This window comes from Populus alba, chromosome 6 (genome assembly GCF_005239225.2).
Source record: "Populus alba chromosome 6, ASM523922v2, whole genome shotgun sequence".
NCBI classification, from domain to species: domain Eukaryota; kingdom Viridiplantae; phylum Streptophyta; class Magnoliopsida; order Malpighiales; family Salicaceae; genus Populus; species Populus alba.
The window spans coordinates 15,085,031-15,101,709 of NC_133289.1; the positions used below are offsets into that span (position 1 = coordinate 15,085,031).

Consider the following 16,679-nt stretch of genomic DNA (forward strand, 5'->3'; position numbering starts at 1 on the left):
TAATGCCCATGGTCACAATGAAAAAGGAAATGTATATTAGGGTTCCTCGTGTCCGTCCTATTTTTTATAGGAGGTGGGTATTGTATATTTGTTTCCCTCTTATAACAGCTAGCACCTCAGTTTATATGATGGTGAAATATGTAATTATGAGCTCTATAAATGTCATTCATTTTTTTCAGCTAATGTAATTTTCCATTATGTTTTTGACACTAATAAGACTTTGGTTGGGTAGAGTATATAATATTTTCCATAAATAATAGTTGTAAACTCTATTAATCAAGGCTTATATGGCAATAAGCTTAAGGAGTCATTCTACATTAAGCATTTTATCATCGAACCTTTAGAGATAGACTATATTGCTTTCATCTTCCCTTTGTATGACGATGAATAGTTTTTTCTTGCTCTTTTTGGTAAGATGCTTGTGTTGAAGTGAGAAATGAGTTTGGAGCAAAGATTATAAAAGTGAAGAATAAAGTCAAGCTCTAAACATGCATATTCATAAAGTGTTGTCTATAAGCCCTAGCAGAGACGTAGTCTTTGAAGAGTCGAGTGTGCAATATTTCTATGACAAAGTAGGGATTATTTCATTTGTTGATGGTTATGTTCTTGCTCATGAACTCCTGAAGTTATGGAGCTTATATTACTCCTAGGTCTTTTTCTAGTGTGTTAACGAAACTCAAATGGATATTTGCAGTAACTTGATTCTTTGGAGCTTCTTGCATAAGAACAATATATGTACCTCCTTCTAAATGTAGGAGTGTGAGTGTTACTCACATGCATGTCATTTTTTTATGTTTGGTCATAGAATTAAAGTTGTCATTACATTCTTATTGGTACTTATTGTTGTGTAGCCAGAAGAGAGCAAAGATATAGTTGCATCATCGCAACAACGTCATTAAACGATACACATGATGGGAGAGATGTTGGAAAGCTAGAGGAGCTGGAGTCCATGTAGTGGGGAGATTAGTTATCCTCCCTTGTTCTAGAGTTTTGTCATCCATGAAAAGTGTTTTTGGTGAAAATATATGAGATGAAAATGAACTAACTTTTTGTTTAGGATCAAACAGATAACACTACTAATAAAGTCAATAAAAACTTCACAAAAAAATCAGGTTTTCCACGTTCAATGAAACTAGGCCAAGTCATGTAAGATGGGTTTCGAGTTTAGACTTGAATACTTTTGAAAAAAAAAGTCTCTTATGGAATCAAGGACTCTCCGATACTTAAATCGGTAATGGTAGAAGAAAAAATATATATATAAAAATTGCGTCTTATAACTTAGGACAAAGTGTTAAAGGTAAGACATAATCTTGTAATGTAAAAGAAAAATGGGAATATGTTTTATGGCTCAGGAGGCTTATCTCATATTTACCTTATAATCTTAATATTTATAGATCTTAGTAACAACGGCTTACCTCAAACATGAAGAGTGGTGTTGTAATTAATTGGTGGGAATGTTGGTGTCCATCATTGGTTGTAGTGTTTAGGGTATTGAGTTTCATAAGAAAAAAAAAATTGTTTTTGCATCGTTAACCATTAGATAAAAAATGAGGTGTATGCGTAAAAGTCTACACTTGTTAAGAATTTGTCAGAAACCATGTTAGTAAATCATGAAAAATATTATGTGTGTGGGTAGTGTGCAACCCCGCATTCTAGCTATTCGAAACTCTAAAAAATATTTTGGGACATGATGAATAAAGAAAAGAAAAATGTGTGGGATACATTTTGGCCAGCCCAAGAACTTTTCGTGTGTTGGAGTAGTAATTTGGATCGAGACCCGAATGACATAAGTACTACCATTTAGGCATGACGTAAACAACAACAAAAAGGTATTGTCATCTGGGCTACATGGCCTAAACGACAATAAATTAATTTTTTTTGTTAGAAATCCATTTTACGTGAACCATCATAATTGTATGGTATTTTAATTCCTATATTGTATTTGGAAAGTGATAAGGAATTGGAATGAAATTTAAAATTTTTAATATCTAATTCTTAAGAAAAAAATATTTATTAAAAAATAATTTAATGATAGTAAAAACAACACAGGTAATTATGATGGTAATGATGGAAGAGGAAAAGGAATAATAATAATAATAAATGTTGAATGATGAAATTGAAAAAACATGAGGTTATTTAAAAAAAAAAAACTAAGCAAACTCATGCTAATCTCCTAAACTTGGGTTAGCATCCTATACTCACAACCCATGAAATCTGGACCAAACTCAATAAAAAAGCTCAATTTCCAACCAATTTAATATTGAAAGTGTTAAACTAGAAACAAAATTTGCTATAGTAAAAAAAAAATTACAATGAAAATAACGAGGACAAATTTTGATAAGAAAAAAACTAAAGAGGGATGAAATTGAAAAAAAAAATAAAAAAGTATCTCACATAAAAAAAAATAGCAATAAAAAAAATATGGGTCAAATCTAATATATAAAAAAAAAATTTAAAAGATGATAAAATAAAAAAATTTATTTCATAAATTATTTCAAATAAAATAAATAGTAATAAAAAAAAACATGGATCAAATTTAAAAAACAAATAAATTGAAAGGTTACTTTAAAAATTCAAAAGATTAGACTTAAAAATCAAGAAGAAGAAAAAAAGTTGTTGTTCATGCACGCCACCTTAGGATGGAGGGGTCGCTAGGACTATTTGAACGCTACCTGGACACCATTGTTTGACAATGAAATGACCTCTTACCTGCAGTCTAAACATGCTGACAAGTTTAATACATGTGTCAATTATTTTTAAAACAATATTTATATTTATTAAAAAATTATCTTACCCCATATCAATTCAATTATAATAAAAAAAAACCAAGATAAAAATATAAAAATACTCATGGATATCAGTTAAAAAAAATTCTATTTTTAATGATAATTAGGTTATTTTATTGTATTTAAAAAATTGAAAATACAAAAAACGCACATGGGCACAAGCTTTTTTTATATATATAATAATTTTAATTGCAATATAATGATTTTACTGTATTATAAAAATGTGAAGATATTGCTTTATTCCTTATCTTATAATTAATGAAACTTTGTGAAAAGATAGTATTAATTTAATTGTTTTTATTTGAGAAAAACAAAATGATTGCTATAATAATAATATAAAAAAAAAAACCCACGTTCTCTAGATTTTCCATTAATATTTGGCTCGACATGTTTGCAGAACGTGATTGGGAGGGCCCTATGCCATTTTTCTAAACTCTTGAGAGTCATGTGTTGTTTTCTAGGAAAATTATTAAATTAATTGTGGTATATAAGGAAAGACAAGCTTCATTTACATATATAAGCAGCAGCGATGTAATTGAGTCTTTGAATAATATAGCTGTGAAATATATATATATATATATATATATATATATATATATATATATATATCTCAATTTCAACTACAGTTTTAACTAAATAATAATAAATACTAAATAAATATCAACTAAAAATACTTTTTTTCAAATCACAAAGCTACCACATTACCAAACAACTTTTTAAATTACTCCACACACACACACATATATATTTCGATGATTTTTAATTTAAATATTGTAGATTTAACTATTGTTATTACATCATTAAATAAATAATACTTTATATAAAATATTTTTTTGTTATTCCATTAAACTATCTACAATTCCATCATGTATGAAATATATCTGATAAAAAATACATTTTTCTTGGTTTCTTAAGAGCGCAACAACATCAGGTAAAATATAATCAGGAATAAACTTGGGATTGCGATCAAATTTTGCAAATGCTACGTTATCAAGCGATCTCCGTCTAATTTATATAGTGTCATTTAATAATGTTTAATACTAGTTTTTTGAATAAAACACAATTAAAAATAAAAAAAATATTTTTATTTATTTATTTTACTATGTCGAACCCTGTTCAATGCATTTTTAGTTTTGAACCGGACCCGGTCCATCATAAAAGTGGAGAATGTCTCCACTGTTCACTGATCAGTGGAGCATTCACGTGAATAGTGGAACACTATTCAGTGATTCCTCCACGCAAGAAGTAGCAAAATTGTACTTTTAGAAAACCTGTGGCACAACCATAATTTATGGTGGGGTCTACAAAATAAAATTGCATTTTTTTAACCAAACGACAATATCTATCGACTGCAGGTGAACCTTACCCGTAACCATACTACCAAATGGCCACATAAAATTCAATGGGCTGGATGGCAAGATAGCGAGAAGTTAATGCCATGATTAGTATGAAAAACAGACATATTCATGAAAATAACCATCTAATTTTCCTTGTATAAACATGGATACCGTTTGTCACTTTTTGCTTTTAAATAATTTTAATAAATTTTGTTAGAGTTTTTTTTTTTTTTTTTTTTTTAATTTTTTTTTATATTTCTAGGTCATTTTGATTTATTGATGTTAAAAATAAATTTTAAAAAATTAAAAAAATATATATATTTCAAATAAAAAATATTTTAAAAAACAACAACTAACATAATATCAAATAAACTCATATTACCTCTAACAAATACTTTTTATCATTTGATTATGTTTCTTTAACCATTTTTATATTCACATCACAAAACCAAATAGAAACGTATCCAATTTATCTTTTGATTATGCTTCATGAACCACTTTTGCGTTCCCATCATATAGCAATGATTGTGATTCTCGTGCTTGTAATAGAAAAATTATATTTCATGCGGTTCTCACATAATATGCGAGCAGGAATTCATTTTTTCTTATTATATGATGAAGAGACATTATTGGACCAACTGAGATTAATTTTCTTAGATGAAAAACTCAAGATTCCAAAACATGTCATCAATTGACTTTCATATTCTTTCCTTTAAAAAAATAAAATAAAAAAAAGGACTTTTATTGCAAATTAATAAAAATGAGCACCTTTTGGGAGAAAAATCAAATCTCCTTTTGGAGATTCATGACAGTTAATTATTGTTAGAGAATAATATAAATTATATCTTAGAACATTACCTAACAAGATAAGTTATTAGGTTAAGATGGTTTTTTGATATGGTATCAGAGCCTTAATGACCAAGCAGTCACAAGTTCAAACCTCATCATCCCTATTTATTTGATAAAAAATCAAACCCAAGGTAATATAAATATGTACAAGTTTTAAGCCCAAATAACTTTCACTTAAGGAGATGTGTTAGAGAATAATATAAATCATATCCCGAAACTTTACATAACAACTTAACCTATTGAGTTGAGATGATTATTTGATAATTATTAACAAAACTATATTCCAACAATAATTAAACAATGTTTTAGCTTTTAATAAATTAACTTAGGTCAACTTCTTGCATAGGTTCTCATTAATGCATCTTTGTGTTGTGAGAATAAAACCTATAGTTTAAAAAATAAAATAAAATAAAATCAAGGTTGTAGCCTTTTGAGGCACCATGGCGATGGAGAAAGAGAAAGGTGTAGATTAATTACTTGATACTCTTACTTGGTGGTTTCTTTAGGGGATTAAAATATGCACAATGCTTTGAAGTATTCCACTTTCCCCTCAATTATGTTATATATCTAAAGAAAGAAATCATTGGACATGGGAAGATAATAAAAAAGAATGGAAGGGCTTCTTTCATTTGCTGAATGAGGAAAACCACCTACCATGGAAAGCATCACTATTATTTTATAGAGGTGCAGTCAAATAAGTCACTCGTTGAGTAGTATCATTTGGCCAAACAAATTAACTTCCAGAAATTATGTCTTGCCATTCGCCAGTTATATTTCCTAGCAACTTCCTCTGGCTGCCTAATTTATTTACCCCTTTCAATATTGGTGCAGGCAAATCCACCGAATGCCCTCTTCTTTGGCATCATCTCCTATGTCCAAAATAATCGTTTTTTTTTTTTTTTTTTTTAATGATAATAAATATAGCTTGATTGATTAGGTTTTAAATTTGTTTTTCAATAATCACAGGTTTAAATCCTTTCAAAACTACTAGAGGTTTATATAATTATTAACTTTAAAATTCATTGGATTAGTTGTGGTTTACGCAAGCTGATCTAGGTACCTGTATTAATAAAAAAATCAGTTTTATGAGATAATTTACACTTTATCACTCTAAGCATGGCCAAAAACATCACATAGTAGAGGGGATTGTCGCTGCTGAAATGCCAATAAAGAATATGACACCGTTGGCTTTGGGACTGATAGGTTAGCATAGGTAAAGGAGAGGAACACAAGTCAAAATATCAACGTGTAATGTTCTGTTTGTTCCCATCTGCGATCCAAGTGTTTTTTTTTAAACTAGGGATAAAACTTGAAAGATAACTTCTATAGTACAGACAACCTTGTATCATTAGTTTCAATAACAGGATCGTGTTTCATACCATGTTATATTATACACATCAAAAATAAAAAACAAAAATAAGAATTCTGTATCTAAAACATTTTACTGTATCACGACGGGATCTTGTCAGTCGTAAATGATGGCATAATACTCTGTCTTTTACTCGCACAAGCAAGAATAAATAAATAAGAAGGGAAGGTGGTTGAGAGGGTAGAAAAAGAAAGATGGCATGCACCCGCTTTTCATAGCGTATCTTCCCCCACAGGACTATTTATTTATTTATTTATTTTTCTTCTTCTTCTTTTTATTTCCTCCCTCTCTCTCTCTCTCTCTCTCCAGCAAAAACAACTCCTCCTCGAATCTCCTTTCACTGCACAGTTTTGGGGTCCTGAAAACTAAAGGAGGACCCATCCATCCTCACTCACCATATTAAAAACTGACCTATAGTCCTACACTGCACAGATAGAGAGAGAGAGAGAGAGAGAGGGAAAAATAATAATAATAATATCTCTCTATCTATTTTTTAGACATATATAGAGAAAAGAAGAGCAGAGAAGAGAAGAAAAGAGCAGAGCATGCTTATTTATCCATGGATTCGCTTGTTCTGGTAGAATTTCCAAGTGCCCTTTTCTTGGGTATCTTTGCTTCCCTTCCCGTTCACTCTCTCTCCCTATCACATAACAAATACACAGTTTTTTTCTTCTTCTATATGGGTTTGTTTTATTTTTATTTGTTATATATACAAAGTTTCCGTTTTTCGTTTTCTGTGTATAGCTAAGCTAGTGTTGTTTTATGTGATGGTGTGTCAGGGATTTTCTCTTTTTTGCAGGTTGGGGTTACGTTGGTAATGTGATGTGCTAAGTGGGTTTTTGTTCTTCGATAAATTCTACAATGGATTCGTCTTTTGAGGGTAAGTTTTATTGTGTTTTGATTTAATTGTGTTGGATTTCATTCTTTTTTGAGGTTTTGGTTTGGATTTGGGAAGATTTGTGATGTGAGCCATTAAATGTTTCTCTTGTCTGTTGTTTTTCATGGCCTAAAGTCAGAATCTTGCTATGGATTTGTAATCTGCATGGTAATTAATTTGAAAAAAAAAAACTACCTTTTGTTTTAAGATTTGGGTGTCGATTAGTGTTTCTTTTCTTGGGTTTTTTATATGTGACGAAAAAATTACAGCTTTATGGACGCTGGGTAAGAGTAGTGGTTGAACTTGTGATCACCAGTCTTTTTACTGATATTCAGTTTTAAGTTTATGAAAATAGACTTTGGTGGGTGAGTTTTCAAGGCTGGTAAACTGCATTTTTGTTTGATTCTATAATGAAAGTGGTTTCCTTCTCTGCATTATGTAGAATCTGTATGCATTTATATTGAAGAAGCAAGTTTATATATTATATAATGGATTGTTATCTTTCGGGCACGCCACTGTGTGAAGTAACACTTCCAATGACTTTTGTGAAAAGCCCAGAGGCAGAGACATTTCAAAGCCAAATCAAGTTTTGTGTGATTCTATAATTCACGCGTGTATGATTGGTGATTTTAATTAATTATATCAGAGCATCCTTTGTGAAAGTGTTTGATTATTTGATGTAGTTGGAATGTCTCTTTTAATTTCAGTCAACTATCTTGTTGTATGTTTTGATGTAGCTTATTGAAAAATGGTAACAAGTTGTTTAATAGTATCGAGAGAAAGGAAAAGAAATTTAGATCAAGCTTTTCAAATGAGTCTCCCAACTGGTTGTTAATGGAAACATGCTGACTCCAAGCTGGTTACATGTGGTTGGTTAAGCAGTCTTTCATATAAGATCATCATTTTCTCTGCTTTCTTCTGTTTTGACATATAAAGCAAATTGGTCTAAGTCATTCTAATTTACTGTAAATTTAAGAATTACATTAGTTTATAATGCAAAGCATGCTTTAATGTGTTCTTACATGCAGTTTGACATTCTACCTTTGCTCCGTTTTTTTTTTTTAACAAATATAGCATTGTGTCTCCTTATTCTTTGATTCTTCTTTTAACTAATCTAAAGTCTGTTCTGAGACATATTTTCTTTCTATCTTTGTTTTTTTTTCCCATGCAACATAGGAGGTGCTCTTGATCCGTCAAAATGCAGTAAGTATAGTATGAATGAAAAGAGAGAACTTGTCTACCAATTATCAAAGTGGCCAGGTGCATCTGAAAGACTACAGTCATGGAGCCGTCAGGAGATTCTGCAGATCCTATGTGCAGAGATGGGAAAAGAAAGAAAATATACAGGCTTGACAAAGTTGAAAATCATAGAGCACCTTTTAAAAATTGTATCTGAAAAAAAATCTGGGGAATGTGAGGCCTCACCTGACCTCGAGACCAAATTATCTGCTGCATCCATTCAGGGAGCTTCCAAAAGGCAGAGGAAAACTGATAACCCCTCTCGGGTACCTGTTTCACTGAGCTGTGTTGCAACCAACAATGGGATCAGTGATCAAGGCAATACTGTATACTGCAAAAACTCAGCATGTAGAGCTACCTTAAGACCAGCTGACACGTTTTGCAAGAGGTGTTCGTGTTGTATCTGTCGTCAGTACGATGACAACAAAGATCCCAGCCTGTGGTTAATTTGCAGCTCAGAGCCTCCTTTTCAAGGTGTTGCCTGTAGCATGTCATGCCATCTTGATTGTGCCTTAAAACAGGAAAGTTCTGGAATAGGGAAAAATGGACGTCATGGTAGACTTGATGGGAGCTTTCGCTGTTTTTATTGTGGGAAAGTTAACGATTTGCTAGGGTATTTATTCCCTCTCTTTTTATTTGGCATGTTACTTCTGTATTTTTTTTTTTCCTCGCTGTCTGGCATGTTTGCATTTGGTGGGTATGTTTCTCTTTTGAGACAGTTCATACTGGTGTTTGGTAATTCTTGGAGTACTTTCAGCCCCGTGTACTGTTTTCTCCCCTTCTTCATCAATGGAATTCTGATTTTTAAACAGTTTGTGGGTATCATAACACATTTGGTAGCAAATTAAGTTGCTGTTTTTCCTTCCCTCCTGCGGAATCATAGCTCTTTCATATATTCCACATCCATTATCAGAGCTATAGAGTAAAACTATAGTTTCCACATCATGTTTAACAGACTAATTCCATAGTGAGAGACAATTAACTTTTTAGTTATTGGATTTGTTAAATTGGTTATCTTTCTTAATACCACCTGCTCCATCCAGCATGAACATCCACAATAGTTCTGACAATTGTACATGGGCTATGGATAATACATTCTTCATGCAACCTGAGAATTATGTCTGCCATAAATTTAGTGCAAGTAGCAAATGTTCGATCAGATGTACTGCTAGTTTGGAAAATCACAGTATAGAACAATTCCTGATATGTCATGTCCTTTGCAATATCTGATTTTGAATGGTACATGATATTGACACAAATATAAATTTTGAATTTGAAAGATAAAGTTTTGATTAATTGTGTTGGTCTCTTGAATTTATTCAGATGCTGGAGAAAACAATTGTTGATGGCTAAAGATACCAGGAGGGTAGACATTCTGTGCTATCGTGTATCCTTAAGCCAAAAACTCCTGAATGGGACTGAAAAGTATCAGAAGCTTCTTGAGATTGTTGGTGAAGCTGCAACAAAACTTGAGGCTGAAGTGGGTCCTTTAATTGGTTTACCTGTAAAGATGGGTAGAGGTATTGTTAACAGGCTTTCTTCAGGATCAGAGGTTCAGAAACTCTGCACTTTTGCTTTGGAGTCACTGGACAAAATGCTTTCAAACACCATTTCACATCCATTGCCTGATCCGAAGATGCAAGGTAACCATTGGTTTTTTTGTTTTCTTGTTGTGACATAAGGATTTCAACGAGAAAGAGCAAAAATAGTTCAACTGGAGAATTAAGCAACCATCTCTAAAACACAATGCATTAGAGAACAGTGCCAAGAGCACATGTCATTGAACACGTAAAAAAACGAGCACATTCCAAAAACTTTGCATGTGTTACATGAAGCATAATATATTTACTTGCTGCAGAAAGTTGGATTTTTATCCAAGGACTGGTAATTCCAGAATGCATCATGGAAACATGGGCACTTTTGATCATGGAAAGTTAGGTCATTGCTGTTGGAAATATTTTCTGTTGTCCAAAATGCTGGTTTTTCAAGGTATTGACTCTTAGGGAAGCATTAATAACCTTAAGGTGTTCTCATGTCTCTACAGATTCAAACATGATTGCTCCAATCACAGTTAACTTTGAAGATGTACATTCGACTTCCCTTGCCTTGGTTTTGGGTTATGAAGATTCTTCAGCTGATGATATTGTTGGTTACACTTTGTGGCATCGTAAAGGTCATGATCTGGATTATCCAGCAGAACCTACTTGCAGGCTGTTCTTGCCAAATACAAGATATGTTGTCGCAGGTCTATCTCCAGCCACAGAGTATCATTTTAAAGTTGTTCCGTTCAATGGTGTAAGAGAATTGGGTACGTGTGAAGTTCAGTGCTCAACCGGAATGACTCAGGAAGAAGTCCTAAACTATTCAATAGTAGAAAGAAGTCAAAGCCCAAATACCAATTGTAGCAGCCTCTCTAATCCGTCTTCTGTGGAGGATGAAACAAATAACAATCCACCATGCAATGATCAGATTGTCAATCGAGCAGACAATTATCGTACTTGTTTGAAGGACAGTGATAAAATTGTTTCTGCCAACAAGTCCAATGGTGCTTTAAATTTCTCTGGCACCCTTGCAGATGCAATTCCCTTGCTAGATGAGGAACATGCCACACAGGTGGTAAGCTCCAAGCTCAATTCTGATATGCAAATGCTTGATAAGAAGCACATGACAGAGGGTCAAATCATTGAGTTAATTACCGATAATGGGTCAGATGCCCCTGTCCAGGCTGCCATGGAATGCATGCCATTTGTGAGCAACTCTGAAGCTAGCTTGCCCATTACTCCCTGCAAACTGGAAATGCACAAGGATGGGCAAGGAAGAAATGGAAGATTTAAATCCAGTGACAAAGACATAGTAAATGGGTCTGGAAAAGGAGAGGAGCCCCAAGATGGCAGCACTTCAAAGAAGAGAAGTGGGGAAAGGCGAGACGAGGAGTGCATGGCAAATGGTAATTCAGATAGGGACTTTGAGTATTACGTGAAGATAATCAGATGGTTAGAGTGTGAGGGACATATCGAGAAGAATTTCCGACAGAAATTCTTGACTTGGTATGGCTTGAGGGCAACAGAGCAAGAGGTAAGGGTTGTTAAGACATTCGTTGATACCTTCATTGAAGATCCTGCTTCTCTAGCAGAACAAATCATGGACACCTTTTCGGAATGTATTTCCAGCAGGAGATCATCAGTTGTGCCATCTGGGTTCTGCATGAAGCTCTGGCATTGACAAATCCTATTATGGTTACTTTGACTAGATCAAATTAAATAGCCCTTGTGCACAAACCCGCCAAGGGACTGTGTGGCAGTAATTCTTTAATTAGATCCCATTAAAATTCTTCATTCAGACTATCATCATTCACATGTATTGTCAGTATTTGTCATTCTTATGTTGCAAGAATGTCAGGATTCGTTTACTTTTATAATACAGCATCCATCTCATTCAATAGAACAGTTCCTTAAGCAGGCATGTTGATAAAGAGCATGACAATGGAACCAGATGGGGCTATATGGTGCTCTTTGCAAACATGGAGTGTATTGGTTCATGGTGATGTTCATTTAGGAGGCTTTAGATCCAACTAGGTCCTCAAAATGGTTCAAAAACTTGTTCTGAATGATATGGCCTGTTATAAATCCCCTACAGGCATATATGACTTGAATGTCGTTCTGCTGGTGTTGGATGATGCATTATTGTGTAAAGATTGATATATTTCTTTACCTGCTGAGGCCTGAGCTCAATAATGAACAGCAAGCTAAACCATCCAGTTTCACCTGTAACTTTTGGATCTTAAAACAAGACCATAGGGTTGCAGAGTAAGCTGACAGTCTCTTATTATTGGATGGTCTGTGCTGTTTTGATGGTTTACTGTGCAGCACCATTAGTGTGCATTTTGCCTCAATTTTATAAGCAGTACTGACATGAAACAAGACTCGGCCTACTGGAAACTCTAGTGATACCCATTGGTGTCTCACTACTTGCCAAATTGAATATTCAGACCCGTAGGGTTACACTGATGTCCTCAAGTGGGGTTGCAGAAACTCAGTGGAACCATTAGCTAGTGGGTCCCAAACTATTTCCTGATGCCACGTGTGTATCTACCACGACAAGAAGGTTAAAGGAACCTTTGCTGTGCTGTTTAGTCTCTCTCTCTATCTCTATCTTCGAATCTTTTCTAAGCAAAAAGTTTCAAGAGAATGTCTGCCGGAATCTTTGCAGCTCCTGCTGTGGCTGGTTCTGGTTACCATGGCTTAAAAGCACACCCCGCAAAAGAAGTTGTTTTCTACCATGGATTCTGTTGCATGGAGCCGCAAAACCGTGGTCCAATGGTTCTAAAATTTCTTGAATGAAGGTAATATGATTGAACATGTATGTCATCAAATACTGCTTAATTAAATCTCTTGTGGTCTTTGTTTCCTACTTACATGCAATACTTGTTAATCAAATAGAAATGGAATCCAATCAACAACAAGAAATTTGAGGCTCTGTCTTACCTGACTCCTCTTTCTGATGATTCAATTGCAAAGGAGATTGATTACATGATGAAGAAAGGATGGATCCCTTGCCTTGAATTTGATGATGTAAGATAAAGTATAGATTCCATCTACATGCATGATAGACAGCCAAAGATTAAGTTTTTCTTCTCAACTTGTATTTGATTTGTGTACTAGTAGGGGAGACAGTCTTTGATCTAGCCTCTTTATTTAGCTAATTTAACTTTGTCCAATGTTATTAGGCGGGGAGCATGCATCGGGAGCACAGCAGGATACTACGATGGAAGGTGCTGGACATTGTGGAAGCTCCCTATGTTTGGATGCACCGTCTCCTGATCTCAAGTCCTCCATGAAATCGATGAGTGCTAAAGGGCATGACCAAATGCTTGCATCCGTTGCCTGGCATTTGAAAAACAAGCACCAGGTTCAGTGCATGGCTTTTTGTCATTCAAAAACCTAGCATCTAAAGCAATAGTTTTTGTCAGTCTCATCAAAAAATTTCTATTTTTTTTTCCACTCTTGAGCATTCATACCATTTTCATGATGCTCCAGTACTCCGATTTTACATACCATGTATTTGATAAGCCCCCACTAGCCTAGCAGTGAGATCTTGAATTAAGATTTTGCTCTCTTGGTGTTTGGGCTAGAAATGGTAAAAATATTGGGTACTGCATCGAATTGAACGAGGGAGCGGGGTAGGTAATGTACATGACGATTTGGGAACTCGCCTGCCCGATTGGCAGAGGAGTGTCGTCCTTTGTAGTTGGGGGTGATTAGCAGACCATCCCTTCAGCTGTCATAAGATATAAACCTGATATCGTCAAACAGTGGATCGATCCTCTTTCTTCTGTACTGTTCTCTTTGATTGCCAGATTTCGTCAAAAAGTGGATCGATCTTCTTTCCTCTGTACTCTTTAGTTGCCATATTACAGGAGATCTTCCCTGCAGTAGGGTGATCTTGTAGCCGAGAACCAAGTGCAGTTTTGAGTCTTTAGATGTACTGAACCGAAATTCAGCAAGCACAATTGAGAGGTAGAGAGAGCACCCATTGTGTTTGTTTTTGCTCAATTGCAAATGAGACACATCAGTCTCTGATTGTTGCAGAATAATAAACCTGACAATTCTGGGTATACGAGACTCGACAAAACACAACACAATCTAATGTCAGCGCAGGAGCACATGGGAACACAAACTAAACATTGAGACTAATCTTGCTTAACTGCCCATCTGGACACAAATTGATTCTAAGACTGTCAGAATAATTATTCAGTGGTCGTAAATACCATGATGGAAGAATGCAGTCATCAATTCGTATGAGCATCTATAACACAAAAATAACTCTAGGCGCCAAACCCTCACCAGTGTGGCACTTGGGGCCTTGGCTTCAAAACCAATCTTCATGCTCACAAAATACTACCAATTCCATAGCCAAGAAAATGACAAAAAATGGTAAAATAATTGACAAATCAGATACAAAAATCTCATTTCATGGTAAAGCAGAAAACTCGGGTCTTACAAGGTTTTTCATCAACGTCCTACTGGTGGAATCCAAGCATGATAACAGCACCAATGAGTCACCTCGTGCTAAAAGACACTTCGCATCTGTAAAAACAAAGAAACAGCGACCAGGAAAAAGTACAGCAAAAAAAGAGTTGCCTGTTCGTTCTTAAACATTTTTTTCTCGACACGTGCATGCCAAAGATGCAATCATGGTCACAAAGTTTAGGAATACCAAAACACAAACAAACAAGGAAGAAGAAGAAAACGTGGGAAAGTGCTTTATGATTGAAAAAAGCATTGATAAATAGATAAATTAACATGCATCCATTAAAACAGGCCTCGGCATACATTAATAACACCTTATTCACATCAATGGAGAGACAATGCACTTGTTTCTTTCTTTCTTTATTTCTTATTTATTTATTTATTCTGGGGGGGGGGGTGAATAAAGTGACAAACACTCATTGATAGGCATAATCAAAATTAAACATTCAGATACAGTTATGCAACAAGAGAAAACACGACCTTGGATCAGTAAATGAGAAAACACGACCTTGGATCAGTAAATGAGACAGATAGGAGCCAGGGCCAAGGAGAAACCACGATTGCTCGAGCTTGCAGCAGGTATTGCACTGGAAAATAGAGCAGGTGGTATTCAGATAAAATACTCATGTGGCTGTCTTCTATGATGATAAGTTGCAGATTAAAAACCACCATACATTTCATCCACACCATCAGCACTTAAAATCTAACCGCCATGTATACAATACGAACATGACTCTTGTCTACAAAGTAAGACTATTGCAGGTCACTTTTTTTCATTCCAGCATACTTCATCAAAATGGAACTTAATGTCTAATGGATAAGAAGCATCCAATCAAAAACATTATATTGGTGCTATGCTCTAAGAGAAGAGAAAGCTCTCCTCTTATTTTCACTTTGTTTTCAGAGAGAGAAGAGGAAGTTTAATAATTGAGGCAGAACCTATTCACAAACTATATACACCCACGACAAAATTTCATTCTATATTCTGAAAATTGTTTCATTATTATCTACTACAATAAATTGAACTTCAATCTAGATTTCTCCTATTGAAATTCCAATTATTTACCAGTGCATGAAGCAATTTGAATTTGAATCAATCTTTCTTAATCAAGTCTACATCAAACAAATCAAAAACAAACTGCACTCAATCAAGGCCAGTTTTAGTTTTTTGTTTTCTTATCTGATATTGGGCTTTGAAGTTGCACGCAGCCATTGCACTAAAGCTTTAGTAGAAAGAAACAAGATGTACACCACCCATCATTAAGAAGTTCCTCTTAAGATATTCAAATATCTCAATGCAACCTTGAATACACAAGTACAAACAGTCATTCCAAGAACCTGAGGAAGAATAGCAGGCACAAGCACTCAAGCAGTTCACATTACCGAGAAACTCTCCACTATCTTCACACTATCATGGTCCAATTTTCATATTCCTAATCATGCAGAAAAAAACTTAAATGCAGAACATCCATCGTAGCAAACCAAACAAATCCAAACTTATTTTATGGTCATCAAATTCAAGACTAACTTTAATACGTGTATTTAATACTTGCATGCATGGCGGTATGTTCTCATCTCCCAGACCAACATCAAACAATACGTGTATTTAATACTTCAAGTTTCATAAATTAAGAACATCAAAGGAAGGAATTACTATATTATCCAATCCAGGTTAAAAGAAGAAGAAGCAAGCAACCAGCACAAAATCCCTCCTTCATAACCTCCAAAACAAAGACAAAAGAGCGAAAAATTAATGAAACCTAAACAAACAGAAAATTAGTCAGAGCCCCACACCTTGTGAAAAAAATATAAGTGATTCCTCTCGAGGGGCAATGTCTGATTAAACCGTCCTCTACGATTCATTTACTACCTAGGCTGTCGTTTCGCAACGGCTCTAACTCTACTAACATCCTCACTAGGCACTGGCTTCCCTTGAGTCGAATCAATTGATGGAATCCCTAACTGCTTCATCATCTCGATCTCATCCTCATCCATCAAACCCCCACTGTTGCAAACCAGGAAGAATCGTAGCGGGGAAGAGGATTTTATTGAAACGATGACATTTTTAATAATGCTTAATCTAGCCTTCAGCCTACACGTACCATTTAAATAAAACAGCCACTTACCATCATGCAACGCTAGTCTTGTCTTTTATTTATGTTAGTTGTTAGTATTGTTACTATCATGAGATAC

The 16,679-nt window shown here is 34.5% G+C and overlaps 2 protein-coding genes across 6 annotated transcripts; both read left to right on the forward strand.

Moving 5' to 3' along the window:
• Positions 1–6,625: 6,625 nt before the first annotated feature.
• Positions 6,626–11,901, forward strand: LOC118032484 (VIN3-like protein 2). Of its 5 annotated transcripts, none has more exons than XM_073409962.1 (5): positions 6,626–6,946; positions 7,121–7,221; positions 8,395–9,070; positions 9,781–10,100; positions 10,502–11,901. In XM_073409962.1, the coding sequence occupies exons 2-5, from the start codon at positions 7,203–7,205 to the stop codon at positions 11,677–11,679; spliced, it is 2,193 nt and encodes a 730-aa protein (XP_073266063.1). In that variant the 5' UTR covers positions 6,626–6,946; positions 7,121–7,202; the 3' UTR covers positions 11,680–11,901. The 5 variants fall into 5 exon arrangements, with proteins under 5 accessions (XP_073266063.1, XP_034893083.1, XP_073266064.1 ...); XM_035037192.2 differs by having other exon boundaries at positions 7,141–7,221; XM_073409963.1 differs by having other exon boundaries at positions 6,626–6,918.
• A 145-nt stretch (positions 11,902–12,046) lies between these two features.
• LOC118032485 (ribulose bisphosphate carboxylase small subunit, chloroplastic) lies at positions 12,047–14,293 on the forward strand. The gene is given in 7 exon segments (XM_035037195.2): positions 12,047–12,725; positions 12,727–12,768; positions 12,770–12,799; positions 12,897–13,028; positions 13,184–13,209; positions 13,211–13,352; positions 13,354–14,293. Coding segments are annotated over 7 exon segments (501 nt in total). The 5' UTR covers positions 12,047–12,644; the 3' UTR covers positions 13,402–14,293.
• The last annotated feature ends 2,386 nt before the right edge of the window (positions 14,294–16,679 follow it).